The 24,493-nt window shown below is 37.6% G+C and overlaps 1 protein-coding gene across 1 annotated transcript in view; it reads left to right on the top strand.

Moving 5' to 3' along the window:
- The window catches only part of LY75 (lymphocyte antigen 75), a 124,797-nt gene extending 100,444 nt beyond the window's left edge, over window positions 1-24,353 (top strand). The window contains exons 35-39 of the mRNA XM_014478675.2: window positions 9,770-9,880; window positions 17,188-17,304; window positions 18,196-18,369; window positions 20,435-20,461; window positions 21,673-24,353. Of these exons, the coding sequence (XP_014334161.2) occupies window positions 9,770-9,880; window positions 17,188-17,304; window positions 18,196-18,369; window positions 20,435-20,461; window positions 21,673-21,875 (632 nt within the window). The 3' untranslated portion in view covers window positions 21,876-24,353. The remainder of the gene's footprint in view (window positions 1-9,769; window positions 9,881-17,187; window positions 17,305-18,195; window positions 18,370-20,434; window positions 20,462-21,672) is intronic.
- The last annotated feature ends 140 nt before the right edge of the window (window positions 24,354-24,493 follow it).

The following is a 24,493-nucleotide window of genomic DNA, read 5'->3' as shown; positions in this document are numbered from 1 at the left end:
AAAAGGAGAAGGCAGCAGAGGATGAGATAGTTCAATAGCATCACAGACTCAATGGACATGAATTTGAGCAAACTCTGGGAGATAGTGAAGGACACAGAAGCCTGGTGTGCTGCAGTCCATGGATTCGCAGAAGAGTCGGACACGACTGGAGTGAATGAACAACTGAGTTTCTGTGCCTTTGTATGTCAGACTAAGAAAAAAAAATACTTGTCAGATTTCTTTAGAAGCCCATTTCTAGATTTTGATGTCTCTCTTCTTCAGAGAAGCTGTTTTGATCAGCTGTGGAGGACAAGCATTTACCCATCTGGGTCCTTGTACTTCTTAATAGAAATAGGTGAGACCAGATGAGGAATTCAGGCAGGGCTTTACTGGGACTCGAGCTGCAGTGGAGGGGAGCAAAAACAAGTAACAGGTGCCCTTGCTTGCTCCCTAAGTGGGGGTGAGCTGGTCCCTAAATGGGGTGAGGGTAGGGGCTGACGTAGTCCCAGCCAGAGAAGTGGCTTGGATAGGCTGCCCACCCCCTTGTGTGTGCAGAGATCAGGCTCAGTACCCTGCTTTTGCTCCTGGCAGCTCAGAAGTGGCAGTTGGGTTTTGATCTTTTTGTATCTTGTTGCTTAAAGTTTGCCCCAGCTGCCCCTGCTTGCCGTTATTTTTAGTCTCATAGTGTCTTTGTATTCTGCGGCTTGAGGAGACATTTGTCCAGGTGCAAGCACAGTAGCAAAGGGTCTCAGGTCCCAGCCTGTCTCAAAACTGTCTTTGGAAAGTTTTGTCTTTTTTGTTTTGTTTTAATAAGTCCAGTATGGTTACATAGACTTTTTAAGAGCCGAAGAAGTACATGTTGAATAAATTAATGCTGTGAATTAATCAGCTTCTCTCAGGAGGTTTTAAGGATTAAATTAGAAGGTGCATGAGTTTTGGCTTTAGGTACAGACTGTGTGGGCTTGACTGAATTGCCCAACTCATTGCATTTCAGTTAAAATGGAGATTATGACCATAGGGTGATCATGGGCATTCAGGGAGTACGCCATGTCTAGCACCTATTGGAGGCACTGTGAATCTTGGTTTCCCTTTGTTCTCTTCATACAAAATGAAGGGTAATTATTGCAGTTAGATAACATCATGAGTGCAGCTTTATGTGGGTTGATGCATGTGGTAATTGAGCACATTCCCATGCATGCTGATAACATAGAGCTGAAAACCTGTGTCCATGTTTTATTACCATACTTCACCAATTTATCTAGACAAGATCAGGAATAATATTTTGCTTAGAACTAAGTAAAAAGAACTTTTGAAAGTTATTGTGGAATTTGCCGAATGGCAAGATCTTAACAGGAAAGGTCCTATGGTGTTGCAGAAAACATAAATGTAATATTGAAATGGAAATTATTGTTCTCTGTTATTTTTGATTTTATTAGTATAAATGATGTTATGTTTTTCTTAGCTATTATCTTGAAAAATCACAATGAACAAAACATTCTTTAGATATGTGGGTTAGGTGCCATGGCATCCCTTTTAAAAAGTTCTTCTGGAACACCACATTTTGTATGTAGTAAATGATCAGTGGAGATTCCCTAGTGGCTCAGAGGGTAAAGCATCTGCCTGCAATGAAGGAGACCTGGGTTTGTATATATTTCTTGGGTCAGTGATTTCCCATGGGGAGCGTGAATATAAGTGAATGTAAGCATGTTAGAGTAAATCCCATTCTGATGGTGGTTACATGGATCAGAATCTAGGTTGCTGCTGCTAAGTCGCTTTCAGTCATGTCCGACTCTGTGCGACCCCATAGACGGCAGTCAAACAGGCTCCTCTGTCCCTGGGATTCTCCAGGCAAGAATACTGGAGTGGGTTGCCATTTCTTTCTCCAATGCATGAAAGTGAAAAGTGAAAGTGAAGTTTCTCAGTCGTGTCCGACTCAGCGACCCCATGGACTGCAGCCTACCAGGCTCCTCCGTCCATGGGATTCTCCAGGCAAGAGTACTGTAGTGAAGTGCCATTGCCTTCTCCAGAATCTAGGTTACTCATTTTGAATTGCCATAGCCTGCAATACTCTGCCTCCTTCCCTGATGTCACCTCTTACCACCCTTCCTGCCATTCACTCTGTTTATCCACACTGACCTCTGCAGGACTCAGCCACCTTCTGACTCTTCTGCCCAGACCACCCTCCTCTTCCCCATTCCTTGGCCTGGACCCTTCCACGTCCTTCAGATCTGTGTTCACATGTCCTCTCCCCAGGCCTTTTCTGAACACCCCATCTTCTCTATAACATCCCTGTGTTTTCTCTTCAGAGCACTCATTTCTCTTGGAATGAATCTTGTTTGTCTTCTTGCTTGTTGCTCCCCTCACCAAGGAAGCTCTGTAACAGCAGAAAATTCACTGTATTGTGGATTTTTGTTTTGTTTTGAAATGTGTCTCTATGCTGTATTCTAACTTATAATAAAAGGACAAAAAATTTAGATAAATGGCAGCGGGTCATGGGATTGCAATTTCTTTCAAATTATTTTTACTTTTGCCCTTGAGCTCATCTCATAATTGAATTCAAAGCATTAAGTCACTTTAATCTATTGATGTGACTTATTCTGACCCTTGTGGATAGCACAATGATGTTTCACCAAAAATTATTTCAGATTGTAAAATTTGAAATGTTAATAAGTGTTTATTTTTCTTCCAATGAAAAAGTTATAATTAGGTATTATTTCAGGACTTCTTTCATTGATAAGCTTTTAAAAATGTACTTAGGTGTTGAAAATTAGTTTTGCAACAGGGTTATCATCCACAATTTTTTTCTGATACATATCAAGTATTTAAGATTATTTTAGATTTTGAGGACAAATCTTCAGGTTGCATCGATAAGGAAATGGACCAGTAAAGTCCAATGAGAAAGGTGCAGAGAAACACTGCCACCCTCATTCTATGAAAAAAAGTCATGACAGCTTTTCTGAGAAAGGACTTGAAGGGAGAAGATGGGGGTCGACATCTTAGAAGCTAGGTTGGGTGACGTTGAGAGGGGACGGAGTGTCAGAATGGCTGAATTTCCTTAGGATTTAGGGAGATCTTGCAGCCCAGGCCTTCCAGGTTATCAGGGGCCGGGTATGCAACATCGTCCTCCATACATAATTAACGTAATAACCAGTGCCTGTTTCTCCCTCTGCCACAGTGGCCCTTGTAGAAGGTAAGTGACTGACCTATATCTTAATGGGAGGACAAAGGTCTTATTGATGAGGAAAAAAAAAAATACAATCTTGCCTTTCCATTGTTAACATTCAGAACAAGTGTGTCCCAAGGATCACTTCTTCTTCTGCTGTGCCTGGTTCTTTAAAAAATTAATTACAAGGGAACAGAGAGTTCTATTAGAACTCGCTGGCAATGCAAAATATTCCTGTAGATATACCATCTTATTCTTTTAGCACATGATAATTTTAAGCAGAGGATCTATTTGGAAACTTATTGGAGTTAAATACAAGCTTTTAAAAGTTTCATCAGGTTCCTAAATCTCTGTAAAAACAGTAAATCAATAGAATTATAAAATTATATAATCCACAAAGAGTCCTTTCAGTTCAGTTCAGTTTAGTTGCTCAGTTGTGTCCGACTTTTTGCAACACCATGGACTGCAGCATGCCACCCTTCCCTGTCCATCACTCCTGGAGCTGGCTCAAACTCATGTCCATGGAGTCGGTGATGCCATCCAACCATCTCATCCTCTGTCGTCCCCTTCTCCTCCTGCCTTCAGTCTTTCCCAGCATCAGGGTCTTTTCCAGTGAGTCAGTTCTTCACATCAGGTGGCCAAAATATTGGAGTTTCAGCTTCAGCATCAGTCCTACCAAGGAATATTCAGGACTGATTGCCTTTAGGATTGACTGGTTGGATCTCCTTGCAGTCCAAGGGACTCTCAAGAGTCTTCTCCAGCACCACAGTTCAAGAGCATCAAAGAGTCCTTTAGGTGCAACCTATCTTTCAGGACAACTGTGAAAAAGCAAGAGTAACAGAGAAGCACATTGGAGAGAGCATTGTGAGCAGGATATTTTTTTCTTTTGAGCAAAGTATGTTTATTGAAATATATTTTCTAGAAAATATTACAGGTTCTGTAATTGAAAACTTATGTCAATATTCTGGAAGGCAGATTTTTCATTGTAACAGGATTACAGCAAAGACACTTAAGCATTGAAAATTTAACCTTTCTTTTCTTTTTCTTTTTATTTATTTATTTTTTTAAGTAAAGGCCCTTTATTATTATTTTTTTTTATCTTTAAATTTTTTCTTTTAATTTCTATGAATCCACCACAGGTATACATGTGTTCCCCATCCTGAACCCTCCTCCCTCCTCCCTCCCCATACCATCCCTCTGGGTCGTCCCAGTGCACTAGCCCCAAGCATCCAGTATCGTGCATTGAACCTGGACTGGCATCTCGTTTCATACATGATATTTTACATGTTTCAATGCCATTCTCCCAAATCTTCCCACCCTCTCCCTCTCCCACAAAGTCCATAAGACTGTTCTATTTATTTTTGAGTAATAATTGTCAAAGATTATAATTGTACAATATTAAGAAGTATAGAACAAAACACAATTAGTTTAGCTTTTCTGTACATGTGAACCTCAGTAAGTTCTGTCATAGGGGGTATCAGCCTCTATGTGAAAACTTTTCTTAGAGTAAAAATACATTTTTTGAGTAGTGCTTAAGTCTTGTTTCTGGGGCACAGACTCTGGTAGCATGAGAAGAGGGGTTCAGCGCTGAATTAACTGGAGTTACTGTTAATGCTGAAATAAGCCTGAGGAGAACGCTATTGGAAGTTTAAAGAATATAAAGTTAACAATTTGTTTTTTACTTTTTCTGCCTGTAGCTTTTTGTTTTTATTTGTGTGGTTTTTTTAGTCTTATCACATATTGTTTATTTAATTATTCAACAAGGGTCTTTGTCAAGTATCATTATCACGATACTCCCATCTCAGAGGCCTGTGTGACCTAGATAAGCATTTTTTTTTTTTTTCCCCCCAGCACCTTCAGGTCTCTTTTTTATATGTCACCTTTATGATGATCAGCACACGTGAATGTGTTCTTCTTCAAAGGGTAATACAGCCCCTTTTCCAAGGAGATAGGCTACCTGTGGTTCTTGTGCCTAGGGCTTTGACTTGTGCCATATTATGCTCACCATCCAAGCCACGACTAATCAAAATAAGGGTGGTTTCCTAAATCAAAGACTGACTACACTGAGCTAGGTAGCAACCCAAGAGGGTACCTGGTATAAGAACACTAGGAGGTCTATTTGACTGCTAGGAGATTATCCTCAGATTTCTTATTATTCCATGTATCCTTGCAGAAAGTCTCTATCATTTGGGGTAACCAAAACAAGTCTTCAGTCTTTATAACCAGCAAAGGCCTCTCACACGCTGTATAGTGTAAAGTCCTGTAGAAGTTCAGAGGGGTCAGAGTTTAAGGAAGGTGAAGGAGGGATACCTCACAGAGAACTGACACGTGAGCTGCCACTGAGCAAAAGAATACAGTTTAGTCTATAGATGATTTGGAAATCAGAGATCATTGTAATCATAAAGCCTAAGAACTATTGGGTTGGCCAAAAAGTTTGTTCAGCTTTTTCAGTAAGCTCGTGTGGAAAAAACTGAGTCAACTTTTTGGCCGACCCAATACAAGTGTACAAATAAACAATTTATAAATTTCACTTCACTTGGTGTTAATTATATTTTATATACATAATAGACATGCTTTATTCCATTTAAACAATATTTCAAAAATTATTTTTATATCTTATTTATCATCATTACAAAATCCTATGTGTAGCTTTGACTAGAAATAATACACAAGAGCATTTCTCAGCCCATGGTCCAAGAATTTTCAGTGATATGTAAGGTGTTTCAAGTGGCATTAAATGTGGTAATGGAGTTTGTTTCTATTTCCATTTTTTAAAATTCTGTAAGACTGAAGGAACAGCAACAAAGGGAGCCAGAAGAAAACAGAAGAAAAATACGAAAGTCAAAGTTTGCAATTCACAGTATATGCCCTCCTGACTTTCAATTTGAGTTTCATTCTGGAAATGACTGCTTTTTTTTTTCTATCATGTCTTAATACAGAAAACCGCAGAAAAACCACACTCCTGCCATTACAGAAAACATGAGATGGCAGGAGTGTGGGGTGGGAGAGACCTGCCTAGTTAACCCTTTCAGTGAATACGTGACTCCTCTCACGGTGGTTTTTATGGGGGTCTCTCTACCTGGGATTTCTTCATCTTTCTCCTTTTCCACATGGTAAAGTTATCCTGTGAATTGCAGCTCAAATATTACCTCCTTTCTGAAATGTTTCCTTACTCTTTTTGTGTGTGTGTGCTTACTCAGCCACGTCCGTCTCTTTGTGACCCCATGAACTGTAGCCTGCCAAGCTCCTTTGTCCATGGGGTTTCCCAGGCAAGAATACTGGAGTGGGTTGTCATTCCCTTCTCCAGGGGATCTCACCGAACCCGGGTCTCCTGCATTGCAGGCAGATTCTTTACCATCTGAGCCCCAGGGGAGCAAGTTACTTTTTTTCTTCTATAGTCTCATAACATTTAACCTCTCATACCTTTGATATGTATATGTGTCTGACTCTCCTAGCAGCCTGAAGACTTTAAGTGTAGGACTCATTCCCCTTTAATCAGAGGTCCCCAGCCTCCAGGATCTAATGCCTGATGATCTGAGAGGTGGAGCTGATTTAATAATAATAGAAATAAGATGCACAATAAATATAATGCTCTTGAGTCATCCTGAAACCATCCCCCTGACCCCCATACTCCCCTCACCGCCCCACCCCAGACTGCCCCAATCTGTGGAAAAATTGCTTTCCACAAAACCAGCCCCTGGTGCCCAAAGGTTGGGGACCACTGTCTTAAATCCTTTTATCCTCACTCCTTGGTGCTAACTGTGGTCTCTGACACACGGGAGTTGCTCAGCCAATGACTGTTTGATGGATGATGGTAGTGACAGCTATCAGTAACTTGCCCAGAAGTGTGAAAGAGGGGATTCTGCTTCTGACTCTAGTGAAGTGGGACTCCACTAACACTCCCCCCCAAAAACAACTGGAAAATCTAGATGAAATTCTGTAATAACAGTATTTGCAGGCATCAGAGAGCTGTTCAGGCAGCTTGTTGACGTGAGCCCACTATCCTGTGTATTACTTTTCCCTTTAGAAGAACTGTCCACATTTTAAGGACCTAAAAAGAGAGCAGAGTTTTTGGCATTCTCACGGTATTAATGAGACAAAAATTTGAGTTTTTACTTACCAAAGAGGAGGGACGCTAGCCAATCTCCAGGCTTCACTCGGAATCCATGGATATCGGGCCTCACAGAGATTTTAACAGCTCCCTCAGGTGGAATCAACCCTTGATTGTATTCAAATAATCTTCAGTATGCCAGCTGCGTGCCAGGATCCTTTTTAGGGGAGAATGACATCATCTCGAGAGCCTCCTCATTTTTTTTTATTTTAAATATCAAATACCAGATACTGTGAAATTTTTCCTGCACAGTATCTGGTATTTGATATTTTAAAAAGAAAACAAAAACTACCAGGCATAACAAGAAACAGGCCAAAGCTGGGAAAATAAAAACAGGCCAATAGATAATCCAGAAATTAGAGTTTTCAAAAATGAACTTTAAAATAACTGTAATAAGTTCAAGAACATTTATAAGGTTGAGAATTTCACCAGAGACTCAGAATCTATAAAAGTACAAACAAATGGAAATTGTGTAACTGAAAAATAGCTGACATTATGAACTCAGTAGTTAGGTTTAACAGCAGATTTGTTAAAAATTGAAGAGTAGACTGTACATGTGTGTGCTTAGTCGCTCAGAGAAGGCAATAGCATCCCACTCCAGTACTCTTGCCTGGAAAATCCCATGGATGGAGGAGCCTGGTAGGCTGCAGTCCATGGGGTCCCTGAGAGTCGGACGCGACTGAGAGACTTCACTTTCACTTTCATGCATTGGAGAAGGAAATGGCAACCCACTCCACTGTTCTTGCCTGGAGAATCCCAGGGACAGGGGAGCTTGGTGGGCTGCTGCCTATGGGGTCGCACAGAGTCGGACATGACTGAAGTGACTTAGCAGCAGCAGCTTAGTTGCTAAGTTGTATCTGACTCTTGCGATCCCATGGACTGCAGCCTGCCAGGCTTCTCTGTCCATGGGATTTCCCAGGCAAGAAAACTAGAGTTGGTTGCCATTTCCTTCTCCAAGGGATCTTCCCAACCCTGGGATTGAACCCAAGTCTCCTGTATCTTCTGCATCACAGGCAGATTCTTTACCACTGAGCCACTGGGAAAGCCCAAAGAGTAGGTTAGTACACCATAAAGAACAAGATTATGATATGGAGTGCCAAAGGCGTTAAAATAGAAAGGAACAAAGTGAACATATTGAACATGTGAAATCTAACATCTATGTATTTTGAGTCCCAGAAATGGGGGAGAAAGAGAGTGGAAAAGCATTATTGAAAGTGATGATAATGGCCAAGAACTTTGCAAAAGTGAGCAATGAAAGTAAAGCCATAGATTCAATAGTTGTGTTGCATTCTTCAGTTCAGTCGCTCAGTCATGTCCGACTCTTTGTGACCCCATGAATCGCAGCACGCCAGGCCTCCCTGTCCATCACCAACTCCTGGAGTTCACTCAGACTCACGTCCATCGAGTCAGTGTTGCCATCCAACCATCTCATCCTCTGTCGTCCCCTTCTCCTCCTGCCCCCAATCCCTCCCAGCATCAGAGTCTTTTCCAGTGAGTCAACTCTTTGCATGAGGTGGCCAAAGTACTGGAGTTTCAGCTTCAATATCATTCCCTCCAAAGAAATCCCAGGGCTGATCTCCTTCAGAATGGACTGGTTGGATCTCCTTGCAGTCCAAGCGACTCTCAAGAGTCTTCTCCAACACCACAGTTCAAAAGCATCAATTCTTCAGTGCTCAGCTTTCTTCACAGGATTCAAAAAAATACTAGAGATACCACTGTCAAACTACTAAAAATCAAAGACAAAGAAAATCTTGAAAGCAGCCACCAAAGAGCAACCATCAGACTGACATTTGATTTCTCAATAGGAATGAGAGAAGCCGAAACAGTAAAATTACATCTTCAATGAAAAATAAGCTTCAAGAATTTTTTATTTTCAAAAATATCTAAATGGGAAGAAAATATAAAGACATTTCCAGAAAATCACAAATTGAGGGAATTTGTAGTAGACCTACCCTTAAAGAAACACTAAAGGGGTTTATTCAGGCAGACAGAAAATTATTCAAATAAGTAATTCAAATATATAAAAATGAAAAGCAACAGAGAAGGTACATACGTGTTTAAATGAACACTGACCATGCAAAATAGTAAGAGAACAGTAGCACAAAGGGAGGGAAGTTAAACTATTGTAAGATCCTAGAGCTGTCTAGGAAATGGTAAAAGTACTAATTTATTTTCGGTACTAATAAATCAAGATTGCATGGTGTAATTTTCAGGGTACCCACTATAGGAAAAAAATTAAAGAATATATACTCACTAAGCTAAAAAAAAATAGAATATAAAATTGTTTAATAATCCAAAAAGACAACAAGGGAAGAAAAAGAACATGAATCAAGTAGGACAGATAGAAAACAAACAGTGAGGTGGTAGATATAAACCCAAAGGTGTCGATAACTATATTCAATGCTAATGGAAATAGCCATTGTTTTTTCTATGAAAATTTAATATCTCATATCTCTAGGAGTTCATGAAATTCTCATTTTCAAGTTATTTAACAGTGTTTCTCTTTTTCCACATAGACTGCCCTTCATCCACCTGGGTTCAGTTCCAAGACAGTTGTTACATTTTTCTTCAGGAAGCCATCAAAGTTGAAAGCATAGAGGATGTCAGAAATCAGTGTACTAATCACGGTGAGGAGTTTATTCTATTTTGTTTTCTCACAGATCAGTAAAGAATGTTCACTAATTTCTTTAAAAAATGGTTTGTTGTGTCTTACTTTTTACCTTTGGTCCTTGTAACAACTTTTATTCTATGATATGCAAGACAGGCAGCGGAACTGGGGTAAACGCTTGAGTTGGCAGTCAGTTGTTGGACAACACTGCTCAAAGCAGAGTGACAAGAGCAGTGTGTATTTGATGTGAGTACTCTGTGTCAGGCACTGTTCTTAAGCACTTAATACACTTTTACTGGCTTTAATTATTGCAGCAAACCTATCAGGAAGTTTATTCTTTGCCTTCTTTTATCAAGAGAATAAAACTAGTTCAATTATTTGTTCAAGGTTGAATAGGAAATAATTGGCAGAGCCAAGATTCATACCAGGGATTGTGTGATTTTAGGAATAGTGTTCTTAATCACTCTTTCTGCCCTGAAAGTACTGTTTCAGGCATGCAGTGTGGGCAGAAGTCAGATCACATGGTACTGTGACACGTGGTATGGAAGAATCTGTTGTCGTTTTCAGTCGCTAAGTTGTGTCCCACTCTGTTGTGACCCCATTTCATTCTCCAGGGGATCTTCCTGACCCAGGGATAGAACCCGAGTCTCCTTCATTGGCAGGGGGATTCGGTATACTGTTAAATAAAAATGAGAAAAAAGCTATTTGCTACATGATTTGCTCTGTATTCTCTGGGAAATATAATTTCACATTATGAAATATTTTAAATAAAAATGTCATTTTTTAAAAAGCTGTGTTTGAGTGTTCTTTATATATTTGGCTGTTTGGCCCAAAGTGCATCCTTGTTGAGCCTCTAAATTGTGATACTTGTCCGTCAGCCCAGAGTAAAACTATAGTGTCAATTAACATCTTTTTCAACTGAGATACCTGTGATGGTGACATGAGAGTCCTTGATTATTTAAAAGTGCTTTTTATTATTGTGTGAGATCTAAAAATCTCTTGATTATTTCACTAAATTTTCTCTTAAGCACATTCATAACACCAGCATTTAAAAGTACCCTTTATTAGGAGTTCCCCAGCAGTCCAGTGACTAAGACTCTGTGCTCCCAATGCAGGAGACAGAGGTTCAATCCCTCTGCCAATCCCATGGCAAAAAAAAAAATTAAAATGCTTTTTACCTGAAAAACACAATTCTGACAACCCACCAATATAACATTTTGGAACAATATCAAATTGCTTTAGGGTGCTTTAATTAAAATCATATTCACTTATTACAGAAGGAATAAATGTAAGCATAGGAGTTTTAAATCCTAAGACATGCCAGTACTACTCAATACATATTTATTGTTTTTCTTAGGAATAAATGTAGGCATAGCAGTTTTAAATCCTATGAAGTGCCATGGAACGCTCAATACATATTTATCATTTTTCTTACTTGCTAAATGGTGTTGAACATTGGCTCTTTGAAGACAAGACATTTCCAACATGCCAATATGGTTTCACTCCAAGGAAATGGAATAATAGGAATTTTGCCGGTCTTATAATATTTTTAAGTGGTGTTTTCTCCCACAACTATTTTCTGTCTCTCTGTAAAAAGCCATATTGGGTATACTTAGACAAAAACACAGATTTCAAGAAACAGATTATATTGGAGGCTCAGAGCCAAGACGTGTTCTGTACTCCTGTTGGTTTGTATGAACCACATCATTAGATTTCATTGTCCAGCTTTGATATTTGTGTTCAGCAGTTAAGCAACCACATTCACTACAGAGGTATGGCTTTTACTTGTTGACTGACTTCCTCTGCAGTCACTTAAACGAAGTTAATTGTATTTGCTGTTTTTCTTTAGTATATGAAGCAAAACGAAATTGAAAACACCTAGCAACTTTGAGGCCTGATTTTTGATTACTTATTTTGAAGTCTGTTAACTATTTGTTCAAAGCAAAGTAGCCATTTAGGGATTTTAAATTGTTAGATACAAATTTGCTTATAAAGTTGATTTTATATCTAAATAAAAATGTCTTTATCCCAGTTAAAAATTTATAAATTCTGTTTGTCTTATGTGAATTTTTAAATTTCTTATACATTTTTGATAATGTCATCATTTATTTGATAAATCTTCTATATTTGCTTCCACTATGGAAATACCCATTTTATTGATAAATCAGAAAATTAGCAAAAATATTACCATTACTTTTTTTGCCTAGGGTAGTGTTTAGAACAGTAGGTGGTTTGTAACAGTAGGTAAACATGGATTCAGTGTTTGCTATATATGAAGAAGGAAAAGAATACAAGAATATTTACATTTGGATTTATCAAGTCTTCACATATTGTAGGACTATACCAAGTCCTATCTTAAACCTATATTTATGGGTATAGAAAATAAGTGACTTGTTATTTTTTGGACTGCTAAGAGCTATATTTAGAAATAGTCCCAGTGCTCTATGCTAATTTACTTGATGTTACTTTTTATTATACTTATTTGGGGTACTGTTATCATTTATATAGGAAAATAACTGCAAGAGCCTAAAATTTTTCTTATTTTGCAACATTTACTCTTTTTTACATTTACCTTTGATTTAGCTATTTTCTTTGTAATAGAACCAATAAGTATTTTCAGTCTTTCCTTTTTGTGATTTGTGTATAAGCTATGTTGCTGCTACTGCTACTGCTAAGTCACTTCAGCCGTGTCTGACTCTGTGCGACCCCATAGATGGCAGCCCACCAGGCACCTCCATCCCTGGGATTCTCCAGGCAAGAACACTGGAGTGGGTTGCCATTTCCTTCTCAAATGCATGAAAGTGAAAAGTGAAAGTGAAGTCGCTCAGTCGTGTCCAACTCTTAGTGACCCCATGGACTGCAGCCCACCAGGCTCCTCCGTCCATGGGATTTTCCAGGCAAGAGTACTGGAGTGGGTCACCATAAGCTATGTTAGTAGCCATTAAAAGAATGAAAGACCCAAATTACATCTCAGTGGCACCCCACTCCAGTACTAGTTTTGGACTAAAGCATTGAGTATTTTAAAGGTCAGTCTTATTTTTTTCTTTTCTTTTAAAAGTTCTTTCTTAATTACACAAATGCACAGTCACTATATAGAAAAACATATGCAAATATTTTAAAAATAAAAGAAAATTACCCTAAATTGTACCATCCTGACTGAACACACACAAGGACATGTAATGACTGTAACATTTTGCTAAGTATCCTTCTAGACTTCCAAACCCCTAGGCAGATATATTTTAGCAAATGTTTGATACATACATATGTCTATGTGCTAACTCACTTCAGTCATGTCCAACTCTTTGTGACCCTATGGACTGTAGCCTGCCAGGCTTCTCTGTCCATGGGATTCTCTAGGCTGGAGTGGGTTGCCATTTTATACTCCAGGTCATTTTCCTGACCCAGGGATCAAACCTGCATCTCTTATATCTCTTGCATCGGCAGGCAAATCCTTTACCACTAGCACCACCTGGGAAGCCCATGTTGCGACCCCACAGACTGCAGCAGGCCAGGCTTCCCTGTCTTTCACCATCTCCCGGAGCATGCTCAAACTCATGTCCATTGAGTTGGTGATGCCACCCAACCATCCATTCTCTGTCGCCTCCTTCTCCTCCTGCCTTCAGTCTTTGCCAGCATCAGGGTCTTTTCCAATGAGTCAACTCTTTGTATCAGGTGGCTAAAATATTGGAGCTTCAGCTTCAGCATCAGTCCTTCTAATGAATATTCAGGGTTTATTTCTTTTAGGATAGACTGATTTGATCTCCTTGCTGTCTGCTCAGCCTTCTTTATGGTCCTGTTCTCACATCATACTTGACTACTATAATATACATTCCATATGTGTGTATGTATATATGTATACATATAGAGGGATTATATTAAGCAAACTGTTCCATAATCTGTATTTCCCTTAAAAACATCTTTCCATAGCAGTAAATATAGAATGTATACTTCCTAATAACTGCACGATACTTCTCTATATGGACATGCCTTTGTTGTTCAGTTGCTCAGTCGTGTCTGACTCTTTGTGACCCCACGGACTGCAGCACGCCAGACTTCCCTGTCCTTCACTATCTCCTGGAGCTTGCTAAAACTCATATCCATTGAGTCAGTGATCCCATCCAACCATCTCATCCTCTGGCGTTCCCTTCTCCTGCCTTCAGTCTTTCCCAGCATCAGGGTCTTTTCCAGTGAGTCAGCTCTTCACATCAGGTGGCCTAAGTGATTGGAGCTTCAGCTTCAGCATCAGTCCTTCTAATGAACATTCAGGATTTATTTCCTTTAAAATTGACTAGTTTGATCTTGCTGTCCAGCGGTCTCTCAAGTCTTCTCCAACACCACAGTTCCAAAGTATCAATTCTTCAGATATGCCATAATTGATTTAATTCTCTAACATTGGTTATTAAATTATTTCCAATCTTCTAATGTCATAAATGTGATGAATATTAATGACTGTGCCTATTTGAGCAAAACCAGTGATTGTCTTAGCATAAATTGTTCAGGATTGCTGGGTCAAAGATGTGTACTTTTATGTAGGGCTTTCCATACATCTTGCAAAATTGTATCCAAAAAGGTTTTTAACTAATTTTTCTCCAACTATCCACCTATGAGTTTCTATTTTTCTCCATTCTAAGTCAGCACTGTTTAATCTACACTTCTGAAACTGCTTAATTTTCACTCCTTTACTAGTGAAATTGCATATTCACATTTATTGTGGTATATTTCCCTTTGTGAGGATGAATTTTTTTAAAATTACAGTCAATGTACAATATTAAGCAAGTTTTTATTCCACTTTAGTTACTATAAAATATTAGTTATATCCAGTGTTGTACAATATGTCCTTGTAGCTTATTTTATACATAATAGTACCTCTTAATCCCTACCACTGTATTGCCCATGACCCTTTCCCTCTCCCTTCTGCCAACCACTAGCTTTGTTCTCTATATTTGTGTCTATTGCCTTTTAAACAGTCTGAGACAATGTTTTTCCCCTTTTTTATTCATAATAGAGCTAGTCTGCCTAGTTTGTGATTTTCTTCTTTGACATAATATGGTATGTTTGGGGAGAGATTTTAAGTCCTATAATTTTTTCTTATAGTTACATTTATTTTTTAAGCTTCTTTTAAAAGATGTAAAAGTAATCATGATACAAATTTTTCTTACCACGTCATGAGCTAAAAGCACTGTCTTATCTCGTTATCTGTTAATTACCAAAAAAATTATGGATTTTTAGAGTCATCATAAATAGCCTAGTAAGTTTCCTATAATTCTCAGTGGCAGCATCATTGTCACCTGGGAACTGGTTTGGAATGTAAATTCTCAGGCTCAATGTTACTCCAACTAGATCAGAAACTCTGGTGTAGGACCTAACACTTTTAACAAGCCCTCTGTAGGTGATTCTGAAAATGAGTGTTAGTTGCTCAGTCATGTTCGACTCTTTGCCTTTCCATGGATTGCAGCCCGCCCTGCTCCTCTGTGCATGGAATTCTCCAAGTAAGAATACTGGAGTGGGTTGCCATTCCCTTCTCCAGGGGATCTTCCTGACCCAAGGATCAAACCCACGTCTCTTGCCTTGCACACAGATTCTTTACCAGGGAAGCCGTGTAGGTGATTCTAGTGCACACTATATTTGTGCTTCTCTGATAGTTTAGTTGGTAAAGAACCTGCCTGCAATGTGGGAGACCCCGGTTTGATCCCTGGGTTGGGAAGATCCCTTGGAGAAGGGAAAGGCTACGCACTCCAGTATTCTGACCTGAGTCCATGGGGTCCCAAAGAGTTGGATGCCACTGAGTTACTTTCACTTTCACAGTTGGAGAGCCACTGATCCAAGACAACATTCTGAAGTTCTCAGGAGTCTTTTTTCAAGTCAGGATAATTTGGGAATAATTTAATAGTAGAGAAGACTTCCTTATCTCTCTATGTAGTATTTGAATTAGTTGTAGTACCCAAAAGTTCCATGATAACTTAAAAAATGTATAGGATCAATGACTTCTCCTTGGAAAATCAAGAAAATTTAAACTTGTAAAATTACTGAGACTGGAAAGTCATGTTCCTTAGGAACATTTTGATGCTAATTGCTCACTTAGCTGAGTATAGCTGAAAGGATGTATATTCCCCAGGAGTTAGATGTACCTTCCCCACCAGATTCTGGTTGCTATAAGCTTTGATGTCATTATTTTCACTTACAAAAAGTCATACAATATCATGAGAGAAACTAACTCCATTAGAGTTTTCTCCTAAGTAGTATCCAATTAAAACAGTGGGAAGAGTTTTTTAATTTGCAAGAGCATCTTTCTTGAGTTAAGAAATAAGGTTAAATATATCTGGGAAAAAGTGAAGTGCTCATATTTTATAGTGTATGTAGAATGTAGATTAAAAGGATAAAAACATATTTGTGAGACAGGTGTGTGTGTGTGTGTGTGTGTGTGTGTGTGTGACTGCTGCTCTTGAATTGTGTGTGTGTGTGTGTGACTGCTGCTCTTGAACTAGGTGAGTGTCTCCCAGGAAAAATTAGCTATCCACTGAGAACAAGAAATAAGGACCTCCTTTATCACTTTCCCTAAGCAGAGGAAAATACAGGAAGGGGTAGGCTTCAGGCAGCAGGCACATAGTGGTCAGTTAAGTGAGGCAGGTCAGTAACTGCTTGTTACTTGAACTTCGTTAGGTCTTGGGACTGTTCTGGCAAGTTGCCCTGGGACTTTTCAGCTCTCCTCATCGTCAGAGCTGCTGCTCCCTATAAATGTGAATTGAGGGCAGGAGGGGCCATGAAAACTAGAGAAAGGGATAGTAAAAAGTTGAGAGTTGCAGGAAGTATGTTTTCCTGCTTAAGCCTTTCTATGATTTTCCGTTTCCATGTTGTTTATGAGATTACTAACCCTAGGTGAATGAAATAAAAGGTATGATTCAGTTTATCATATTATCATTTTACTTTTCTCATGAGTCTGTTCTTTTCAGGAATGCATGACATTTCCAAGCTGATTTTTTTTTTAAAAAAAAGGGTGTAAAAGTATATGCAGGACATGTTAGATGGCTCAGTGGTAAAGAATCCACCTGCAATGCAGGAGACAGATGTGGGTTCAATCCTTGGTTTGAGAATATCCCCTGGAAAAGGAAATGGCAACTCACTCCAGTATTCTTGCCTCAAAAATTCTATGGACAGAGAAGTCTGGTAGGCTAGTCCATGGGGTTGCAAAAGGTTGGACATGATTTAGCGACCAAACCACAATAACAAAAGTATATGCAGTATAGTAACATAAAATCTGTATATGCTTCATGTGATTTTCATTGATTTGGAGAACATGCTGACTTCCTCTCCCTAAAATAATTTCAGGAGCAGACATGATAAGCATACATAATGAAGAAGAAAATGCTTTTATACTGGATACTTTGAAAAAGCAATGGAAAGACCCAGCTGATATCTTATTAGGCATGTTTTTTGACACAGATGGTAAGTGGTATTTACAGTTATGTTCTTTCTTAATGTTAGTAGTAACTTTTAGATGCTTCATTTCTCTAGTTCAAGTTGGTATTTCCTGCAGCTTCCAGGTACCGTTTTTTCAGTATGTGCTCATGTACCACAGCTTTTCACTGAACAGCTCAATGTGTGTCCCATATGAGAGCTAAAGTTGATTCTTTCATCTGGATTAAAATATGATTCTAGACTCAATATTTCTGTAATATGGTAGAGTAATATTGGTAGTAGTATCAACAATGGGATAGAAAACTATCAAGGTAGTATTGTAGAAATGTACCTATTGTCACTATTGAAAATAAAAAGTACATCTATAACGTTTCAAAATCAAATGCAATTACTAAGGTTATGCAAATGAAAATCACATGAAGCATATACAGATTATACGTTACTATACTACATATACTTTTGTTATTGTCGTTTGGTCGCTAAGTCATGTCCAACCTTTTGCAACCCCATGGACTAGCCTACCAGACTTCTCTGTCCGTAGAATTTTTGAGGCAATATTTTACCTATTGATTATTTCTCCATGAAAATTATATGTTTAATAAAAAATGGGATCTTCTTCCGAACCTTCTTGAACTAGTATCTCTTGCCTGTGTATAGGATATGTTCTTCCAGTTTAAGTCCTACAATCAGAAGTTTAGATCAAACATACCTTAGTAACTTCCCACCTTTAAATCTAGACCCAAGAAATCCCTGGTGGTCCAGTGGTTAGGACTCCACGCTTTCAATGCTGAAGGCCTGGGTTCAATCCCCTGGTCAGGGAATGGAGATCCCACAAGCCATAATCAAAAAATAAAAATAGATTTACTCTTTTAACACACTTTATACTGTCATAATGTTAAAATATTCCTTAACTGACAGATGCCAGTTTCAAGTGGTTTGATAACTCAAATATGACATTTAATAAGTGGTCAGACCAAGAAGATGACGAGGAGCTAGTTGACACCTGTGCCTTTTTGCACACCAAGACAGGTGATTGGAAAAAAGGAAACTGTGAAGTTTCTTCTGTGGAAGGAACCCTTTGTAAAGCAGCTAGTAAGTATAACTGAAGGTCTTTTTCCATTCTAAGGGTGGGGAAAGCAGGGATGGTTTTTAAATAACTTTGAGTTGTGTGCCTCAATAAATAGAGCAAGTAAGATTTCAGAAGATGATTAGGTTGGTTTGCGCCCAAAACTCTAGGAAGGCAAATATGTAATCCTATTACATTAGAGGTAGGACCAGATCACGTGAATCAGGCATACTTTTATTCTGCTTATTCTTAGAGCTAGTAAGAAGTCAAAATTTTCTTATGCTGTTCAAAGGAATAATCATAGCTTCTCTGATGTGATTTGATTAAACAGTGGAAGTGGTGAAGAATAAGTTAATTCCAAAATTCTAGTTAGTTTACAAAGAATTTGATTCAGTACAAGGACATCCTTGATTAGGCAAAGAAAAATTATATCATAGTTTATAATTCTGGACTAAAATGTAAGTTTTCTTCTTATGCATCACAATGCTTTCTAATGAACAGAATTATCCTGTCCCACAATATTTTCATATTAAACATTAGATGATTTGTTCTTTTACGTTTCTAAATAGAAATAACTGTTTTCTCACTAAAGGCATTTAAATTTCAAAATATGATTTTAGGATGCTTGAAGCAAGATAGAAACAGCCATTTCCCCACATTGCATCCTTAATATTCCCCCCTTCTACTCGAACTGCAAACCAAAACTATACATCTGCCTCTGATTCTTTCTTTTCTTTAAATCTGGAATCACATACAATTTTAACTTGCTTCAGCAGGGTTTTTGACTAAATCACTCACACTTTTATGGTCATAGCATTCAACTTTCAGTTGGGATTTTTTAAATGTTGGTTCTTTTCATATACTGTGCCTCAGCTCAGTTCAGTTCAGTTGCTCAGTTGTGTCCAACTCTTTGCGACCCCATGGACTACAGCATGCCAGGCCTTCCTGTCCATCACCAACTCCCAGAGTCCACCCAAACCCATGTCCATTGAGTTGGTGATGCCATCCAACCATCTCATCCTCTGTTGTCCCCTTCTCCTCCCACCCTCAATCTTTCCCAGCATCAGGGTCTTTTCAAATGAGTCAGCTCTTCACATCAGGTGGCCAAAGTATTGGAGTTTCAGCTTCAGCATCAGTCCTTCCAATGAACACCCAGGACTGATCTCCTTTAGGATGGATTGGTTGGATCTCCTTGCAGTCCAAGGGACTCTCAAGAGTCTTCTCCAACACCACAGTTCAAAACCATCAATTCTATGCTCAGCTTTCTTTATAGTCCAACTCTCGCACCCATACGTAACCACTGGAAAAACCATAGCCTTGACTAGACGGACCTTTGTTGACAAATTAATGTCTCTGCTTTTTAATATGCTATCTAGGTTGGTCATAACTTTCCTCCCAAGGAGCAAGCATCTTTTAATTTCATGGCTGCAATCACCATCTGCAGTGATTTTGGAGCCCCCCAAAATAAAGTCAGCCACTGTTTCCCCATCTATTTGCCATGAAGTGATGGGACCAGATGCCATGATCTTAGTTTTCTGAATGTTGAGCTTTAAGCCAAATTTTTTTTTCACTTTCATCAAGTGGCTCTTTAGTTCTTCTTCACTTTCAGCCACATGGGTGGTGTCATCTGCATATCTGAGGTTATTGATACTTTTCCCAGCAATCTTGATTCCAGCTTGTGCTTCATCCAGCCCAGCATTTCCTTATATAAGCCAAAGCTTTAAATAAACTATAACTTCAAAACATCATAAATAGTGAGCAAATCTGTATGAGGTAAGGTCACAGCTGTATTCTTTACTTTTATTATGTTTCCACACTTTCCAACCCAAGTCATTTTGTTTCCCTCACTTCATCACATTGTGTTTTTCTTGAGTTTCCTTATTCTTTTTCCACTTTTTGAGCTAATGCATTTTTAGTCCTCTGCATTAAAAAAAAAAAAACAAAGTTCAAAACAGATAATAGACATGACTAAACAATATAAAGAATATTAATTCTAAGCTAGTAAAAGGTTTGTTTTACATTGAGAGTACTTAAAATCAATCTTAGAATAAGGCATATTTAAATTAATGATGATTTCCTTTTGTATTCCAGTCCCATATGAAAAGAAATATTTATCAGGTACGTATGGTCTTTTGTTAAATTTTCCTCATATGTAAGACTACATTACAATTCTAGCATATTAAAGTACTGTAGTATTAAAGACCTTTTTAAATATTAACTATATAACAATGTAAAGTAGAACTTTTATAAGCAGGTAGAAAGGTCTCTTAGCTTAATAATAAGACTTTTTAAATATATCTGCAAGTTATGTATATTTTTTAAAACAACAAATAACATCTCATCGATGCTTCCCATTAAATTATCATCTGATCCAGCAATCCATTATGTCCGCAAAAGATGTGAAAGCATGGACTTGAACAGATATTTTAAAAACCATGTTTATAGCAGAATTATTCTCAGCAGCCAGGAAGGCAGAACCAGATCAAGTGTTCATTGACAGATTTGGGTAAGCAAAACATGGTATAGAATACTATGCAGCCTTAAAAAGGCAACTCTACAACATGTATGAACCTGGAGGACACTAAGCTAAGTGAAATAAGGCCAGTCACAAAAGGACACTGTATAACTCTAATTATATTAAATACCCGGAAGTCAACTTCAGAGACAGAAGGTAGAATGGCAGTTGCCAGGGGCTAGGGAGAGTGGGGAAGGGGAGTTAATGCTTAGGTTTGCAAGATGAAGTTCTATGGATGTACGGTGGTGACACAGCACAACAATGTGAATGTGCTTAATGCTACCGAACTGCTCACTTAAAAATGGTTAAGACGGTAAACTTTGTTTTGCATATTTTACCACAATTTTTTAAGAGTTTTAAAGAGGAGTGTAAGCATGTTATTTAGAAACATGAAGGCAAGTAACAGAAGTAGTTGCTTTGAGGAATGGTAATTAAGGGTAATAGTAATGGGGAGGAGTAGTATGGTATTTTCATTACATGCCTTGTAGAAATACGAATTTTAAACTATGTACATATATAGTTTGGAGAACATAAAAGGATATACACAATTTGAAACACACAGTGAAACTTAGTGTGGATAATTTCTATTTCAGAGTCTTAAAAGTAGAGTGGAGACCTGGAAAGTCTACTTCAAATTTTGAAGTATGGCAGTTATTTAAGCTAAGAAATATAAATCTTGATAGTAATAAACATTGTTTTCCTAACCAATTCTCAAAAATAGGTAAATATTTAAGTGATGAATCTATATTTATGCTCCCCCAAAAGCAATACTAGCACTTGTATATCCTGATTTCCCATATTTTGTCTTTTTCAGATAACCGCATTTTAATATCAGCTTTGGTGATTGCTAGCACAGTAATTCTGACAGTTCTGGGAGCAGTTGTTTGGTTCTTGTACAAAAGAAGTTTGGATTCTGGTTTCACCACAGTTTTTTCAGCTGCACACCAATCACCTTATAATGATGACTGTGTTTTAGTAGTTGCAGAGGAAAACGAATATGATATTCAATTTAACTAAGATTTTGGAAATATCAGACTAAGACAAATACCTTTCAGTGATTCCTCTGTAAGATTTCAATATAAAACCTGATAATGAAAATTAGTTTTTATGATATATTACCTTATTCCAGTAACATTCATTACTCTTATGTAAAATCACTGATCATGACAAAATTTATCTTTAGGATCATTATAAAAACAAAAGGAGTAACAACCTTGGATATAATTTAATGGTTTTAACCACCTCCCAAGTGCATCTTTCACTTGAATTAAGGAAAGCAGGTAAAAGTAAAAATCCAGTCTACTTGTCTTACCTCCTCTATCTTCCTCCCACTGAGTTGAACCTTAGTTGAAAAAAAGTTCTACTTACCACTAGTTTTAGCAATCACTGTATCTTTAGCAATTTCTTTTGTCTTGCTTCTTTACCAATAAGATATAGAGAATACACCTAACCTTAAAAGATTCTCATTTAGATTATCACTTATGCTGGTTACTCTGATAATTCCTCTAATACATCTATCTCCCTTTAGGATTTAAATGTATTAGATGCAGAAAACTTTACAGGTTTTAACACCCCATATGCCATATAATTCTATAATTTTAATACTTCTTAGAATACTGTTTTGGACCACAGCATTAACACTATTTAGCACTGATCATAAATTGTCAGGATCTCAGTAAGATTTTATGAAGCAAAAAAAATTACAGCCATACCATACCAGGAAGGTGTGGAGGAGGCTGACATATGGGTAATGTATAGAGCCCTTTAAGGATTTTTCTACTGCTGCCGTATCCTGCCATATCTGTTCCTATGTATCTCATGCTCCCCAAGCCTCAGTGAAGTATTTCAATGACATGAAAACTGTGTAAGCAATAACTACAGAGAAGAACTACATACTACTGTAGTGATGATGTTCAAGTTTCTGGTACGTTTATTGTACATTTTAAGACAGAATCATTTGGTGGTAAAAAATGAAAATGCAGTAAAGCTGAAGCAAGAATGCTTTCTTTAGCAACTTTTATAACAACATTATTAGAAAAGATAAGGTATGTACTTAACAAAATTGTATTTACTATATGAAGAAACTTGAAAGTGCAAGGAAAGTAAATCTCTCCCTAATGCATATCCCATCAGTCATTTTATGGGAATACTTTTCATATGTAGAGATACTCTCTCAAGCTTAACCAGTGGCAACAAAGTCATAGCTTGTGACACCGAATCCACTGGCCACCATGAAGCAGAATCATTCCTCATCACAATTAATGGCGGTTTTTTTTAACAAGACGTGCATAACTACCAAGTGATGATAATGCATGTGACTGTCGTACTAAAGAACTAGGTGTTACTACACAATTATGTTTTGTAAGATTGAGATTTTGTGTTATTGACTGAAATGTCTATTTTATTTAGAGTATTAACAGGGCTATTAATCGTGAACATTAGACAGGAATTCCTTCCTTCTTTTCTAACTAAAACTCTACCAATCCTTTAAGAATTAAGACCAACTTTCTGTTCTTAAAACTTTCTATCACAAATCTTTACAATATATATTTTAGTAGCCACTGGCTACATGTGGCAATTTAAAGTTCACTTCAATTAACACTAGCCATATTTCAAACGCTCAGATCACATGCAGTTAGTAGCTACCATACTAGGCAATATTTCCATTATGATAGAAGGTTTCACTGGAAAATGATGTTCCAGTCTCCCATTCCATTTCTAAATAACTAATAATTTCTTCAGTTCATTTCAGTAACTTACACCCAATGACAGCTCTACCAAAATGGTTGTTCTAAGTGACTTGATTTTTCATGTTTGAATTCAAACAAGTCCTTAAAAGGCCCTAGTAATGCAGTGCTAAATCTTAATTCTCTTTATATATTTGAACATCTGTAACAGGCCTTTGTGTCTATTCATTGTTCAACAGATAACTGGATAATTCAAGTCTATTTATTTTTAATATTAGTAATAACATAAGCATGCCTGTTTACACTCAGAATGTATAAACTGCTTTTCTTCAAACGTCTTGATTCTATCTAATAATGACAATGTAATTCTTAGCTTTGGTAGCTGTTGTCACCATCATTTCTTTTAGTTACCATTTACTTTTAACATTTTATTAGAAATTTGTATTCTTAAATTCTTAGGAATCTGAGTATTGTATGGTCTCTATTTTGTTCAGAATCTAAAAAATGATAACCAATGAAAGATTTTTCTTATTTCCTCTAATTCACATTTACAGGTAATTAGAAGCTTATATAATATTGAAGTACTAAGTAGCACTAACAAACTATATGAATACTATAAAGCTCAAGTCACTGGGGTCGCACAGAGTAAGACACGACTGTAGCAACTTAGCAGCAACAAGTCACTGTGTATCTGTCATTTAGCAGTTAATTTAGCAGAACTATAAATAAACTGTATGCATATCAATGGAATGTATTCTACCATTTACTTAGAATTTTTAAATAAAAAATTTTGTAGGTTAAGAAGACATTACATTTTTACACTGAGTTCTATTAAAAGCATAAATGTTTTGAATTCAAAGCAAAGACCTGTAGTAAAGATACTGATACTGGCATCCTTAAATTTCGCATATCTGCTTTAAGGAAGATAATACAAAGATAACAGGCAGA

The sequence above is a fragment of the Bos mutus genome, chromosome 2 (assembly GCF_027580195.1).
Source record: "Bos mutus isolate GX-2022 chromosome 2, NWIPB_WYAK_1.1, whole genome shotgun sequence".
In the NCBI taxonomy this organism is placed as follows: domain Eukaryota; kingdom Metazoa; phylum Chordata; class Mammalia; order Artiodactyla; family Bovidae; genus Bos; species Bos mutus.
Note: the sequence above shows the minus strand (reverse complement) of the source record. Positions and strands in the feature narration are given on the sequence as shown.